At 41.7% G+C, this 15,990-nt stretch overlaps 1 protein-coding gene across 3 annotated transcripts; it reads right to left on the reverse strand.

Annotated features, from left to right (window-relative positions):
- Positions 1–515: 515 nt before the first annotated feature.
- Positions 516–15,922, reverse strand: ZCCHC4 (zinc finger CCHC-type containing 4). 3 transcript variants are annotated; one of them, XM_049795403.1, is made up of 13 exons: positions 15,788–15,922; positions 15,355–15,473; positions 13,903–13,985; positions 12,938–13,213; positions 12,355–12,435; positions 11,968–12,040; positions 10,222–10,372; positions 9,707–9,807; positions 4,990–5,111; positions 4,295–4,370; positions 3,740–3,791; positions 2,839–2,983; positions 516–1,157 (listed from the first exon to the last, which is right to left on the reverse strand). In XM_049795403.1, exons 1-13 carry the CDS (start codon positions 15,897–15,899, stop codon positions 1,013–1,015), a joined length of 1,536 nt encoding a protein of 511 aa, XP_049651360.1. In that variant the 5' UTR covers positions 15,900–15,922; the 3' UTR covers positions 516–1,012. The 3 variants fall into 3 exon arrangements, with proteins under 3 accessions (XP_049651360.1, XP_049651369.1, XP_049651380.1); XM_049795412.1 differs by lacking the exons at positions 516–1,157; positions 2,839–2,983; positions 3,740–3,791; positions 4,295–4,370 and adding an exon at positions 8,830–8,996 and having other exon boundaries at positions 5,023–5,111; XM_049795423.1 differs by lacking the exons at positions 516–1,157; positions 2,839–2,983; positions 3,740–3,791; positions 4,295–4,370; positions 4,990–5,111 and adding an exon at positions 8,847–9,030.
- Between the last annotated feature and the right edge of the window lie 68 nt (positions 15,923–15,990).

Genomic DNA, 15,990 nt, shown 5'->3' on the forward strand with positions numbered 1-15,990 from the left:
GCGGCTGCCCGCGCCTCAGCGCCCAGCCCGGGCAGCGGCGCGGGGCGGCGGGCCAGGCTCTGCCCGCCGGGACAAGGCACCCGCCTGCCGCGTGTGCCCCGGCGGGGGACCAGGGCTCCCTCCCCTCACTCCCCCACGGGGCTGAGGGACGTGCCGGCGGCCGTGAGGGCCTGGCGGCAGGGCCAGGGCCAGGGCCAGGGCCAGGGCCCGGCCCCGGCTGGGGGCGGCTGCCTTTGACAGCTAGTGGCGGGGAAAGGCCAGCCTCGCCTACCTGCAGCGCGAAGCGATGCCGCTTTCACTTCAGCGGAACAACGCGGAAGGCTCGTCCCCTCCCCTCCTGCCGCAGTACAAACCTTCGTTCTTCTTCAGCTCATGCCCAAGAACAGGCTGCACCGACGCTGCGTTCAATCATTTTTACAAGATAACCCACCCGGCAGCAGTGCCAATCCAAAACACTAAAACTAATGTGGTTTGTTTTTTTTTTTATTTAACGTGTGGAAGTACTTTAAACACACTTACAAAGTCATTTTTTTCCACTTACTAAGCTTCTGAAGTACCTTTTATTTTCTTGCTCTTAAGCGTTTTTCCATCTGGAGAGAATATTAAAAAAAAAACCCAAAGCCATTCTGTGAGAGGACTGGAACTAACAGAGAGTGGATTCCTAACAATTTGTGCCTTCCCGTCACCCAACCTCACTTCCCCATTTGCCCCAAGTCCCCTGATACCTACCGCAAAACCACAGCACCCAGCAACACCTCACCTCTCAGCAGTACTCCTCCCTTCACTTCAGACTCCCACTAAATCAGACAAATAGCTAATCCTAAACACACAAAACTGTTAATTATACAAATACATGGTAAGTGTATGGTTTACTTAGCAGGTCTTCTGTGCCAGTAATGATGTATAATAAAAATATTGTCCCTTTTATTCAATCCGGTTTTATTTTGGATGTTAATACTAACATTTTTAGAAAATGGAATCAAAGGCTGGCCATCAAAAAAAATATTAACAACTATGTATCAGAAAGTAAAGTCACGTCTTTTTTTTTCTTATTCTTTACTTTCTTCCTGAAGAATATGGTGTGCTTCATAGCTGTTCTTTTACAGATGCCCATCTTTACCCTCTTTAGAGTTTTCTGCTTTTGCTTTTCATCAGCTCTGTAAAGCAAAAAAGGAACATAAAGATTAGAATAAAATGGAGAAGGTACTTCTACATTTGCTGGTATTTTAAATAATCTGTCCATGTAAGTGTATGAACTCAGAAGTACTGTCACAAAAAGTACAAGGAACATTCCATCTTACAATGTTATGACATTTAATCTTCCTAAAACTGTTTGTTCACTTTACTGCCATTAATTTTCATTTATGTACTTATTCAGTGTTTACCTTTAAATGGATGTGGAAAACTTAAGAAAGGCCACTCACCCACTACAAAAAAAGCACATACAGACTTTCATGCTCAATATATAATGCATGAATATATAACAGAAAGGCTTAGAAGAAACTACATCAGGTTTAACAACATTATGAAGACTCCTGCAAATAATACAGGACCTAAATATAACTGGCAAATGGATTGTTCTCGGTCTCTGAGAAAGGATGTATTTCATAGCACAAAACATGGAATAATTTTTAACAAATAAAGCATACAGGTGTTTTTATTAGAAAAAGAAAACAAAGTTATCTTCTGCAATAAATCAGCAAAAGAAATAACTGATGGCCTGAAAGGACTAAACCGTTCCACTACAATGGACAGAATAATGTCTTACTTGACGGAAGAAACATGAGGTTTCATGAATTTCTTTTAGTATCCTTCTTACATTTTAAGCAAAGAAAAAAAACATTAAAGGAGGGAATTTTTAAGAGAGATATGTAAAATGAAATATTGCTAGCTTTTTTCTCTAATACTTCATAACCCAAACTCAGATCAATGTCACAGCAGGACATGAAGCAATATAGCTGTAGTCCTCTACCATCCAGCAGGTATCTGATGAATCTCTTGATGCTGATCCAGGAGGTTAACTATCTGAACCTCACTATGCAACAGAGGTCTTTTAGGAGGGAAGATTTGTATTTCCACTGCTACAGACACTCAAGTCAAGAATCACAAACAAACCCATGCACTCTGGAGAGGAAGTTACAAAAGTGCGGGTCAACTATCCCAAACTGGAAAGACTGAGCCAACTGCTGGATCATCTCTTAGCAAATCCCCTTTCCTCTTTTCAGTTAGATCCATCTGAAGACCATCACACACCATTGTTTTTTGTCTTTTGATATATACAAGTATGTGCTTGTGTATGTTACAGAAGCACAATCATGGCAGAATAGAAGTACTTAATGTGACTCTCATTAACGCAGATCTTACATGGTAGAGATTTAGACCATACTACAGAGATCACCTGAAACACCAGAAGGAAAAAAGAAAAAGATGCCGCAACACAGCAAAAGAGCCAGGAAGCAATAAAAAGTGTTGTGACTCTTTTCTTTGCCCTTTCATGAGGAATCTGATAGGGATAAAAGTGCTTCATTACTTTAATACTGAATCTTCTTGACAGAGCTATCCCCATGCACCATTCACCCAGTTTGGGATACATATAAATCAGTTTTGAAAGAAAAGCCACAGTTAAGGAATTGGGAGCCACAGTAAGTGACCTGCCTGGTTTTTATCATATCCTCCCTTCAGTATATACTCCCCAGCTATACAGCAAGCGGGCAATAGTGAAAGCTGACATCAGCACCCAAAGCCAAAAATCATCTCTTTCTAAATTGTTTCTGTGAAATAAGATCTAATCTCATGTGAGTGCTATCTTTTATTATATTAATGCAATATCACACTTACTGGCAAGCTGTTCTGGTGCTGGAGAGACTGGGACAGGTACTGCGCTTGTGACCTGCCTTGCCACAAACAAAACAGCCAGCATCAGTCTTCTCACAAGTGTGGTTTTGAAGAGCACAGCAGTTGCAATTATTACAGTGAAACCAAGCTGCAAAACAAGGAACATGATTTATGAGCTTGAAAAGGTTTAGAATGATCATTCTGACACCAAGCTTTAAATACAGGCTCTATTACCAGGTTTTTGATTTTGTTTTAGTTTTACAGAGGTGGATGTAGTCAGTTTCCGGTGCGTTACCACATTTCATAAGGCAGCCAGGTGCTTCTTCATTAGATACACTGTGTAACTATTTCAATATAACTGAATTATTTTGCCATTAGAATTATTATCATCTATGTGATCTTAACATGAAAAATAGTCCAGATGTTAAAATGGACTTACAAACTGCAATTTCTGTATCAGTAACAAAAATTATTTGCTTCAGCTATTTAAACACAGCTATAAATACAACTTCATTTGTGTATGAAACATAATTTGATCATGCCCTCTCAAACATGTTAGTAATTGCGTATTTGTTTATGAAATTCTAATGAAAAGGTCTACAAAACCAGAAAACACTTATATGACAAATCAAAATATTTAAGTTTTCCCATAACAAATACAAATGGGATTTAGTATGCCTTGACAAGAATTTATCATGTTTCCACACAGTGCAAATAAACATAAGTTATCGAATGGCTACTCGTGTGAAACTGAGATTTTTCCTTTACTCTATGTCTTCTGAATGATCACATTTTATTTCTTTTACAGAGTATTTTCTCTTCCGGTTTGTAATCTCAGTTTCTTTGGACTACAGGTTAAACAATAAGTGTACTTTTATTTAGAAAAGTATTTTTCTGTACTTACAGGGTTTTACACATTTTTTGCAAAGAACACAATGTTTCCATCGTCTACCATCCTACAAAAGATGAATAAATGCATTGTTTGTTTGTTTTAAAAAAAAACCACTGATGCTATCTTAAAACTGAACCACTGATGTATGGTCCCCATTATTTATGGAAACAGGTCCTCTGTAGAAAGGACTGTAACTTAGAAACAGCAGTCCTGAGAATCTGTGACAATCGCAGCAAAATGGCTGCATTTCGAAATTGGCAAGTTCTACAACTTCCGAAACATAAGAAGAAATGTATGTGTCAACAGACTGCTGATGAATAAGGTATGGTGTAAGTGGCAAGCAGCAAACTTTTCCTGTCTTCTTTCCAACACAAAGGAATCAGGGAAAGAGAAATTGACTTCCAGTGGGTTATGAATGATGTCCTCTGAAGTTAATAATGAGTCTACAAAACTGAACTCTTTGGGGTTTCCCAAGGAAATCAGTATCAGAATAGGTTTTTACCAGAGCAGGTATTACAGAAATTACTATCTGACTACTGCTAAAACTACAATCCAGAAAATACTTACTTTTGATGTACATGAATTGCATATCTCACAGTGCTGGTTACCAGAACTAACATACCGCTGACATATAGTGCAAAACCTGGGAAAAAAAATAATTATAAATGTACTAGTCCACTATTTGCTCACAAAGCAATATAAATTAGTTTTATACAAACTCAACAATAAATACAAGGATTGCAAAATCACTTTGCTAAATTAAAGATGTTGGTTTTGGCATAAAATTACCACTTAGGCCCAGAGCTTCATAATCTTTTAGACACAGTACATCCAAATAGTAAAATTCAGGTGCTTGAATTCAAATTAGCAACACTATCAGCAGTAAATCAAACCAAATCGATTCCTTTGTCCTTGATGCTTCTCTTAGTGTTCATTTTATTGACTACTGTCTCAACCAAGCTGATTATCAGGCATAGCTGTAAATCTCTCATAGGTGTACACATTCCCTACAGACAAGCTGAGAAATGTCATCATTCCACACTGGAAAATGTACTTTCTTTTTAGGTGCCCAGCTCTCCTACACATTGTTTATAGAACACGCAACCTTAGAATGAGACAGACAAATGAGGCTCTTGAGCCTGGCATCCAAAAGTTAGGCATGATGATACTGAACAGCACTATCCCAATATCCTTTAGAGACGTCATGCCGTAATTAAGAACAAACGCGCTCTTTCAGCCACTTGAGCGTTAACACATCTTACCTATAACCCTCTTCTACAGGAAGTACAATCATACTTGGGGTGAGGTTCGTGAAGATACGGACAGGAGACTGTCTACGACCTGTCTTGCCGTGTTTATAAAGTGCATGATTATCATAGTCTACCTAGAAAAATAAAACCATAGAAAAAGAGTCTTAAACTGAATGCTAAGCACAGGCAGAACTGTTTACATATTTATCATCTTTATATGTGCCTTATGAAATTTTAATTTTTATATAAAATACTCTAACCCCAAATTAGATTACAAATTCTACAGCAAGTATTCTGTCTCACCGATTTTTAAATTTGTGCAACCATAATATCAGGCTATACTCAAGAAACTAAGTTCCCAGTACTACAATAACCCTGTTTTACTTACCCCTTTTTGCTCTTTTGCATGGGATATCTAAAATAACACTGCAGTTGTCCTACAAAAGAGCAACCCATCAAAAAAAATGGAACTATACCATTTGGTCTATCTGGCACTACCAGAGCTGACATGCATCTTAATCTCAGAATAATTACAAAGTTGCAAATCCAATCATCCCTGCTGTTTCCAGCACTGCCTTCAGAGACTTGTCACAAAAAATTCTCATCTCTGAGCCCTAGCAGGAATGCAGAGTCTAGCCTAGCACAAATTTCCATTCTACAAGACACAAATACGTTGTTCAGAACACCCACATCAAACTTTATGCAGAGTTGTTATATGAGAAAATAAACCTTTAACACCATGAATACCCATGACTAAGCTCTCAAAAGTCACTGATGCATGCATTCTTAAACAACTTACAGAATGGATACAATACTGGAGAAGTTGATGACTGATTATTGCTTTATCACTGACAACTTCATTTATTACATAATTCCAAAATCTTCCATTGTTGTAATTCTACTCTGGTCCCAGCAGTTTTAGACATGAAAGACCTTAAATTTTTTTTGGACCAGGGCTGGACATTACCCACCACGCTACTGACATTTCAACATCTGGGAAGAATGAAACACTCTTTCTTAGAGTTAACTCTCACCTCCGCAATATGCACCTGTCGAAATTTTGCACCTGCAAATTTTGTCACACTGATGTATTGGGTCTGGCTGAGATGAAGTTAATACTCCCCATAGCAGCCCTCATAGCACTGTCGTCTGCATCAGTAGCTAGAAAGGTGTTGATAACACACCAGCGTTTTGGCTACTGCTGAGCAGTGCTGGCACAGCATCAAGGCTGTCTCTTCAACATTTTTGCCCCCCCTCAATGGCAGGCTGGGGCAGGGCAAGATCTTGGGAGGGGACATAACCAGGACAGCTGACCTAAACTAACCAAACAGATATTCCATACCATATGACGTCAGCTCAGATATAAAAGCTAAGTAAGGGAGACAGAATGGGGGCATTTTTGTCTTCTGGAGCAATCACTAGGCGTACTGAAACCCTGCTTCCGAGGAAGTGGCTGGACATCGCCTGCTGATGGGAAGTAGAGAATAACATCATTTGTTTTCCTTTGCTATCACTTTATTAAACTGTCCTTATCTTGACCCACGAGCCTTTTGTTATATTTTCTCCCCCCTGTCCAGCTGAGAAGGGGGAGTGATAGAGCGGCTTTGGTGGACACCTGGCATCCAGCCAGGGTCAACCCACCACAGTCCTTTTTGGTGCCCGAACAGGGACCTGGGTGTACTTGGTGGGTAATGCAGAAGGATGGGGAGACCCAGTGTGTGCCTCAAGGACATTTAACCTTGGGGGAAAAATAATCTATGATGTGAGTTGTGTGTTATAGGAAGTAATGTAGCAGGAATGACCTGAACTGCAGAGGAGCGAACTTCACAAGGAACCAGACAAGTGCATCGGTGACCCAAACCAAGCCGGTGTTGGTGCCCAACGATCAAACATACTGCTTCTCCTGTCCTGACCACTCATCTTGATGGATGGTGCCCAAGTCATAACCTGTGTGTGAACATCTGGAGGAGTGGAAGAAGCCCATGGAATCTCTATCTCTCAAACAACAGGGGATAGTAATTAATAAGAATGTATAAATCTGTATGTTGGGTATAAAAGTGGCTTAATTATGTAGTTTCAGTTGTAAGTGTTGGTAAGAAGGGATTTCAGTAATGAGAATTAAATACAATGGCATGGTTAGGCACGTATTGGCTTTATGTGGCAAGGTTTTGGTAGCAGGGGGGGCTACAGGGGTGGCTTCTGTAAGAAGCTGCTGGAAGCTTCCCCTGTGTTCAAGAAAGCCAATACCAGCCAGCTCTAAGATGGACCCGCTGCTGGCCAAGGCTGAGCCAATCAGCAATAGGGTAACGCCTCTGTGATAACATTTTTAAGAAGGGGAAAAAAAGTTGGGACAGACAGAAAGGGCAGCTGGAGAGAAGAGTGAGAACATGTAAGAGAAAACAACCGTGCAGACACCAAGGTCAGTGAAGAAGGAGGGCGAGGAAATGCTCCAGGCGCCAGAGCAGAGATTCCCCTGCAGCCCGTGGTGAAGACCATGGTGAGGCAGGCTGTCCCCCTGCAGCCCCTGGAGGTCCACGGTGGAGCAGATATCCACCTGCAGCCCGTGGAGGACCCGCCGCCAGAGCAGGTGGGTTCCCGAAGGAGGCTGTGAACCCATGGGAACCCTGCGCTGGAGCAGGCTCCTAGCAGGACCTGCAGATCTGTGGAGAGAGAAGCCCACGGAGCAGGTTTTCTGGCAAGACTTGTGACCCCGTGGGGGACCCATGCTGGAGCAGTGTGCTCCTGAAGGACTGCACGCTGTGGAAAGGACCCATGCTGGAGCAGTTCGTGAAGAACTGCAGCCCATGGGAAGGACCCTGTATTGGTTTTGTTTGGCGAGGTTTTGGTAGCGGGGGGGGGGGGGGGGGTTACAGGGGTGGCTTCTGTAAGAAGCTGCTGGAAGCTTCCCCTGTGCTCGAGAGAGAGCGAGCCCATACTAGCCGGCTCTAAGACGGACCCGCCACTGGCCAAGGCCGAGCCAATCAGTGATAGTGGTAACGCCTCTGTGATAACATTTTTAAGACGGAAAAAAAAGTTGGGACGGAGAGAAACTGCCACCGGAGTGAGGAGTGAGAACATGTAAGAGAAACAAGCCTGCGGACACCAAGGTCAGTGCAGAAGGAGGGGGAGGAGATGCTCCAGGCGCCGGAGCGAAGATTCCCCTGCAGCCCGTGGTGAAGACCCTGGTGAGGCAGGCTGTCCCCCTGCAGTCCAGGGAGGTCCACGGTGGAGCAGATCTCCACCTGTAGCCCGTGGAGGACCCCACGCCGGAGCAGGTGGGTTCCCGAAGGAGGCTGTGACCCCGTGGGAACCCCGCGCTGGAGCAGGCTCCTGGCAGGACCTGCGGATCTGTGGAGAGAGGAGCCCAAGGAGCAGGTTTTCTGGCAGGACTTGTGACCCCGTGGGGGACCCGCGCTGGAACAGTGTGCTCCTGAAGGACTGCACACCGTGGAATGGACCCATGCTGGAGCAGTTCGTGAAGAACTGCAGCCCGTGGGAATGGCCCACGTTGGAGGAGTTCGTGGAGGACTGTCTCCCGTGGGTGGGACCCCACGCTGGAGCAGGGGAAGTGTGATCAGCCCTCGTCCTGAGGAGGTGAAGCGGCAGAAAATAACGTGTGATGACCATAAACCCCCATCCCTGTCCCCCTGTGCCACTGGGGGGGCTTGGTGGTGAAATCCGGGAGGGTAGTTGTGCCCGGGAAGAAGGGAGGGGTGGTGGGAAGGTGTTCTGAGATTTCATTTTATTTCTCATTACCTTGCTCTGGTTGATTTGTAATAAATTGAGTTAATTTTGCAAACTGAGTCTGTTTTGCCCGTGACGGTAATAGTGAATGATCTCTCCTGTCCTTACCTCGACCCGCGAGCCTTTTGTTATATTTTCTCTCCCCTATCCAGCTGAGGATGGGGGAGTGATAGAACGGCTTTGGTGGGCACCTGGTGTTCAGCCAGGGTCAACCCATCACAGACCCACGCTGGAGAAGTTCGTGGAGGACCATCTCCCACGGGTGGGACCCCACGCTGGAGCAGGAGAAGAGTATGATGAGTCCTCCCCCTGAGGAGGATGAAGTGGCAGAAAATAACATGTGATGAACTGACTGTAAACCCCATCCCTGCCCCCCTGTGCCGCTGGGGGGGGTTGGTAGAGAATCCGGGAGTGAAGTTGTGCCTGGGAAGAAGGGAGGGGTGGAGGGAAGGTGTTTTGAGATTTGGTTTTATTTCTCATTACCCTACTCTGGTTGATTTGTAATAAAGTGAGTTAATTTTCCCAAGCTGAGTCTGTTTTGCCTGTGACAGTAATTGGTGAGTGATCTCTCCTGTCCTTATCTCGACCCACAAGCTCTTTGTTATATTTTCTCTCCCCCGTCCAGTTGAGGAGGGGGGAGTGATAGAACAGCTTTGGTGGGCACCTGACATCCAGCCAGGGTCAACCCACCACAACTGAAAACCCGGCAGAAGATATGAGTTAATGGACAGATAACAGTAAGTTAAAAGATATGTATAAACTGTCAGAGTGTGACAAAGTTGTCAAAGGTGTGACTAATACAAATACAGAATCTGGGCTTCACATGATGAGCACCACAGGGTTTGCAGTACCTCCAAGTCAAAACTGAAGTTCAAGAAGGCAGCCCATCTACAGACTAGTGCTACCATTATATCTGCTTTCATTCATATTCCTGTTCCCATTGCACATGACTGAAATACAGCAGATTCACTGGGTTCAGTCTTACCTGGTAATCCATCATACTGAAGCTTGGGAAAAATTCAAGAATACGAGACTCAAAGAAGTATGGAAATATCCAGAACATGGGCATCTCTTGGTTGTTATGACCTAATAATGAAAAGATGTACATTAAAGAAAAACAAGGTACATGAAGCATGAAAAATTTACAGTAAACATTCTGAATACATGTATATGTAACGACATGCTGGGCTTAAAAACTAGTTCCTTTAGGCGACAAAGTTTTGGCATATTTTATATATGCAGAGCTGTAAGCTCCACTTAGCTAACAGCTCTTGTCACCCGCCTAGGTTGGTAAAAAATGGTACTGGTTTGACAGCTTATTCTTCTCTACCTTTAAAGTCCATTTTAATTGCAAAGTTTCTGAGAGAGACTTAGAGAATTCGGTATTATTAAACTAAAAGTATCAGGAGAGTAAATTAGATATATAGTAGTTCATCTTTAAAAATTATAACGTGTGTTCACATTCACCCAAGTAGCAAGAATCACAGTTGTAATACATACCTTCTTTTCCTGTCTCCTTCCACATTGCCATCAGTTTTTTAAAACTAGCAGCCAGTGCTCCCACTAAACCTCCAAATGGGGGATCAGTTACCATAATGACTCTTCCACCATTGTCTTGATGTAAGAATTTCCTACAAGCTTCATGTGCAGCCTATAAGAAACAGAGGTTAATTTCAGAAATATAGATTCAAGAACTGGAACTGTAAAAATATTGTCCTTATAATTTATTATTTTAGAAGTTTCAACTTTGGAGACGGAAGTTACTTCCTCTTGTGGAGGTGAATTTCCTCTTGTGTGGCATTCAAAAAAAACCAACTAGATTTGAAGCACTGAAAACAAGTGCCCTGTTCAGTTAGAGAAAATGTATCAAGGGCAGATGCAGTTCAAGCTTCCTAAGGGTACTAAATTTTACTTGGAAAAAAGATGTTATTCATAGCAAGAAAGCAAAGTTCAGGCTCAGAATACATTTTATTCATGCCCTTTAACTTTAGTTTTATTCTGTAAAGCACTATCAAAGTAATGCGAAAAAATTCAGTCCCCTGCAAACCAGTTGAATCCACATTGGTTATAAAAATACATTGTGTTCAAATTTTAGCAATCTAACCTGGACTCAATATTATTGAAGGAAATGTAAAAAGGTATGTATTCACCGCCGTCTTGCAGTGTTCTCGCATCTATTACTTAGATTCAACTGCATTCCACAACCAGATTTTTAACACAAATACACATTCAAAAGCGCTGCAATTCAGTCCTTGAATACGCTGCAACACAGTACCACTACAGATGTCACCTTTTCACACCTTGAAAAGAACGCTACAGTGTTTATAATGCAGATGAACAGTCTTTTGTTTTAATTGAAAAATACAAAACTTGAATACAGTAATGGATTAAAAGCATTCAAAGGTAAGGCTTTCAGACCAGCCTCCCATTTCATTCTAGATAATTCTTTTTATTTTCCAGATACCATTCAAAATTAGCCTTTAGAATGGAAAAAATCTGAAAATTACCTACATAGTACGAAAGGTATTGCAATAAGCATGTTTATGCAACTCAGTGGTGGCTTACTAATAATGGCAGTGGAAGAGCAAAGAGTGAGTATACTATTGGGATAAATGTTTGAAATTAATGTTTGGAATTGAATTACACTGTGATTCTCTGTACAAAGCTACAATAAATGTCCAACTACAGCTGCAGGTTACCTAATAAACTCAAAATTAAGCACTCAATGTGACATTTAAAAAGAAAATCAGCATTTTCTTTAACAATTACACTAATTCAACCTCATTTTATGACAAGGTTAACCTTTTGACCTTGATTGCCTGGAACAAAGCAGAAAAACAGCCTCTTCCCTCCCACCTCAAGTACCAGTGAACAAGTCCCATGGCATCTACTGGGTCTCTAAAGGCTGGGAATAAAACAATTAATTCTGTTGTAACAACACAGGAAGAAGGCTAATGAATACTTATATAATGCAACAACTCACACCAAGCTGTCATTTTAATAAAAGCAGCAGTTAATGTGTGTAAGTAACATTAGTTAGCATAAAATTAATAGGCAACTTTATCTTTGAATCAAGTGGGGAAAAAATTCCTGAAGAGGCACTGTTACTCTTTGATTTCCAGTACTGTTGATCATTTTTGTCTCACGATAGTTGTTTTCTACTAGACTAGCCATGACTTTCTTACAAAATTCTGCATCAACAACATGTACTTCCTTACAAAGTACTCAAGAAATACTTGGCCTTACCTCTCCACCAAAAAAATAATGATTAAACATGTTGTAGTGGCAGAATTCATCCTCTGTGTAAAACTGTGAATACCTGTAAAACAAGTTTTAATAGTGGTAGAAAAATATAAACAACTTCTTGCCTGCCCTAAGGGGCATTTACAGTGAAAACAAGGCCTTAAGAAAAACAACATCTTTGGGTTCCGATTACTGACAACACATACCAATACTGGGAATTATTAAGCATAATTACTTTTCTCATAAACTGGATGTCACTTGTGTATGTGTGCAGGAACAGAGATGCAGAGACAGGAAAGGGAAAACAACCACCAATTTATCTTTTAAAGCAATAAGAACACAAATCTTTGTACATACTTTTCAGACAGATAAACATTTGTCAAAACCTACCTGAAATCAATATCTAGCAGAAGGCTTCTAACCCTGAAATCTTCTCCTTGTGATGCTTTTGACTGGATCATTTCATGAAGCCTGAAGTATAATTGGAGCAAAGAAATTTAACACATAATCATTGGCTTCAGAAATAATCTTGCAAGACATGAATGCCTCGTACTTTACTAAACCTAAAACCAAACAGATAGAGAAAATGGAGTAATCTGAATTTGGATGATTCCACTTAGCTAATATTCAAAGTTAGAAAAATATGTTAGTCTTAAAAGATGAAAAGTCACTGGAGCCTACTGGATCACCATGGACAAAAAAACCCAAACATAAGCAAAGAAACTCATTGCCACTTCTGTAAGAAACAAAGCGGGGCATTTAAAGTGTGTATGTGTGTTACTGTCAGTTTAGCCACAGTCTTCTCCTGTACCTTACGAGCTCAAAGACCCCACTAGACGCTTGGGTAATCCCAACCAGCTAAAGCATGGTGAACCTCTTATTATGGGAGAATCCTTGATTATTTATATATTAGTAAGCTGCACAGTGTTGAGAGAAATATTATTTGAAAGTGTAACAATTCTCACTGATGTACCTGGGTGTTCCAACAGAGAGCACTCGTCTGAATCCTAAATCAATAATAAGATCCAGTAGGAACTGGCAACTTCTGTCTGCAAATAAATACTGTGCATTTGTTTTTTTATTCTCCAGTGGATACAGAAGTTGACTGGGACTTTTTAACTGGGCAATGGAGATATTACACAGGAACTGGTGATCCAAGTGTTTTTCCCATTCAGCTGGAAACAGCAATTGCTGGCATTCCTGGCAAAACCTCCTCTTCGATAATGGCAACAGAACAAAATTCTTGTACCTTTAAATACAAAAGACAATAGGGAACAAACTTTAAAAAAGCTTCTATAAAATATATGAAGGGGAACTATGAAGGCGGTTTCATATTTTTTAAGAGTTCAGGCCTTTAAACAAGCAATGTAGTTTAAATTGCTCTTGCAAAACTCCATTATATACATGTGAATGAATACTGATGAAAAAATATTCAAAGGACACTTTAAAAAGCATATAATACGCTGGCCAAATATACTGAGATTCCCTGTAAAATAACTGGATTAGAGAGTGAAAACTCCATATTCACTACCAGCAAGCAGTCCTGTATATTTATACAGAAAACTTGGACATTATTTGTTGTGAAAAGAAGCAAAGGTAATACAGCAATGTTAAACCTGTTACTTTTGCAGACTGAAGTCAGGAATAACTGTTTGAACTGAAACTAGTACTGACCTCTTGTTAGCGCATAATGAGCACTAATGTAAGAAGTATACATACACAGAAAAAAAAAACCCAAAACAGTTCTTGGGTTGAAAATACCGTGCTCTAATTAGATGTTTCATGCTATTTTCCCATTGCAGTCAATGAGTTCTTATTCTTAAAAATCCCTCTGGTATGTTTTTGTATTTTAAAGAATCCTGAGATATTACCTCTACATTCAGAGTACCTAAACTTGTATTACTTGATTTTTAGTGCAGAAAATATATTTAACAATACCTTTCCACATTCTGCCTATGTGTAAAAGGCGGTTGATGATTTCTATTATATTCTTCACGTGCCACAAGCCTAGTTTCCGATACCTGTAAAATTTATGTGTATAAAAAGTTACAAAACAAACAGATATCGCTCTGTATTGTACATTAAATCTCAATATTAAACAAAAAGGGTGCATCAAAGGTCTTATCCTTTAGTTACTCTGCGCAGAAAAATTATCACATTCTTTGGATTGTTGCTTAAGAACAAGCACGACGGCAGCACAGAAGCATGCCGCAAAACAACATGAGTCTCATGAATTTAAACTGTGCGAAAAATGAATAGAATAATTTCATTCTTCTACTACGTCATACTCAGAGAAAAACTCAAAACATGATTATGATGAAGATAGAAAGAGGTATACTTTCCATTAATGCATGCCAGCAGTTGCATCGCCTCTGAAGAACTATGATCTGATCCTGAACAACTGATGACAGTAGAAATGTTGCCCGAGTCTTTTGTGTGTGATTATTTTAAAATAACATGCTCTTCTCTGAGTCTTCTACTTTTTTCCCACAAAACATACTTAGGGTTTCACAGTAAATAGAGTTTCAAGACATTTGCGCAAAACTTATGGAACTGATTTGTTTAAAGGGGGAGACAGTAAAATTCAATAGAACAAAAGACACCACAACACAAGTGAAATTTAAAATGAAATTTCACTAGGAATACCATGTATATCTACCCAACCAAGTGATTAACCACCTCATTTTTTCTTTATGCAACTTTTCAGTAGTAACCAGCCCAGCAATGAACCGCTTATGAATGCAATTAAATTCCAGCCTGCCAACCTGCTGAGAACAATGACCACAACACAAGATACTCATTTAGGAAACAGAAAAAGCAACACAAAATGTAGTGGACAAAAACTGCAGCAAGGTCTCCATGAATACATATCAATCCCAATTTTGTTACCCTACAATTATCTGACGAAAGTTCTACAAAGAGGAACTGCTGCAGATATTCCGAGACTACTGAGCATCACACTGATCCCCGCCATCTCACTATTCTGTATATCCCACCATTTGCCTGTATCCACCAGATTTTCTCTGTCTTAACCATGGAAGATGAGAACATCTTGGGACCAGAACTGTCCTATTTTATTCAACATTGCATAGTATTCACAAACTTGGTAACTCAAATACCTAAGTGTTTTGGCAATACAGAAACAAATGCCAGTTTTGCTCAAAATGTACACAGCCTTCCTTGAAAGTTATACTTGCAACACATTCTCCTGACAGAAACAAGAGCTCTACAAAATACAAACTATTAGACAAAGCTTACAAAACAGCAATTGCCATGCATTTCCATAACAAAATATACTCTCTGCGCCCCCCCCCCCCCCCCCGCCATTTTCTGTTAAATAGAGAAAAAAATCGCCCATATTTACCATAGTCTTAAGCAGCGCTCTCTTACCTTCTCATCTTCCCACTGGAAAAAGTTACAATCTTTTCTGTCCCTACAAGCTGAACATGCATAAAATCTTCTTCCTTCCTCTTTTCCTTGGCTGGTCTTTACAAACAGAAGAGCAGGACCTAAACGACAAACGTAATTACGCGATGACACCGGGGACACCAACAGATCCGTTTTAATGCCTCCGCTGCGAGTCTCACGCTTCCAGAAGAAAGCATCACCGAAGGCTGCCGTAAAGCACAACCCCTCGCAGGGGAGCCGAGAGCAGCGGCAGACGAGCAGCAGAGACGCTCAGGCAGGTGTCAAACCCCCATCCCCCCGGGAACGGCGGCCACCTCAGTCAGGCCCGTCAGAGCCCCCGGCCGGCCCCGCTCCTCCCCTCGGCGGGGCCCGCGCCCCCATCCCGCCCGAGCGGCCTCCTCGCCGCCCGGCTCACCGTGCGGACAGCTGGGAGCGCTGGGCGACAGGCCGAGCAGGGCCAGCTCGCCCGCCCCCGGCCGCTCCGCACCGCACAAGCCCTCCGGGTCACCCTCCCCGCTGGCCGCCATGTTACCGCCTCCTTCCCGGCAGCCCTCGCCACCCGCTGGGTAGGGCGAGAGCGGAACAACCCGCGGTGCGGCGCCCCCCAGCGGAGCGGCG

This window comes from Accipiter gentilis, chromosome 3 (genome assembly GCF_929443795.1).
Source record: "Accipiter gentilis chromosome 3, bAccGen1.1, whole genome shotgun sequence".
Taxonomy (NCBI): Eukaryota; Metazoa; Chordata; class Aves; order Accipitriformes; family Accipitridae; genus Astur; species Astur gentilis.

Bases quoted from the DNA above. Each gene is read 5' to 3' on its own strand.
- ZCCHC4 (XM_049795403.1), bottom strand. From the start codon at position 15,899: ATGGCGGCCAGCGGGGAGGGTGACCCGGAGGGCTTGTGCGGTGCGGAG. The intron at 12,436-12,937 runs GTACATCAGTGA...ATTATACTTCAG, and splicing joins CTCTCTGTTGGAACACCCAG to GCTTCATGAAATGATCCAGT. The intron at 2,984-3,739 runs GTAAGTACAGAA...CTTGTTTTGCAG, and splicing joins CAAAAAATGTGTAAAACCCT to CTTGGTTTCACTGTAATAAT.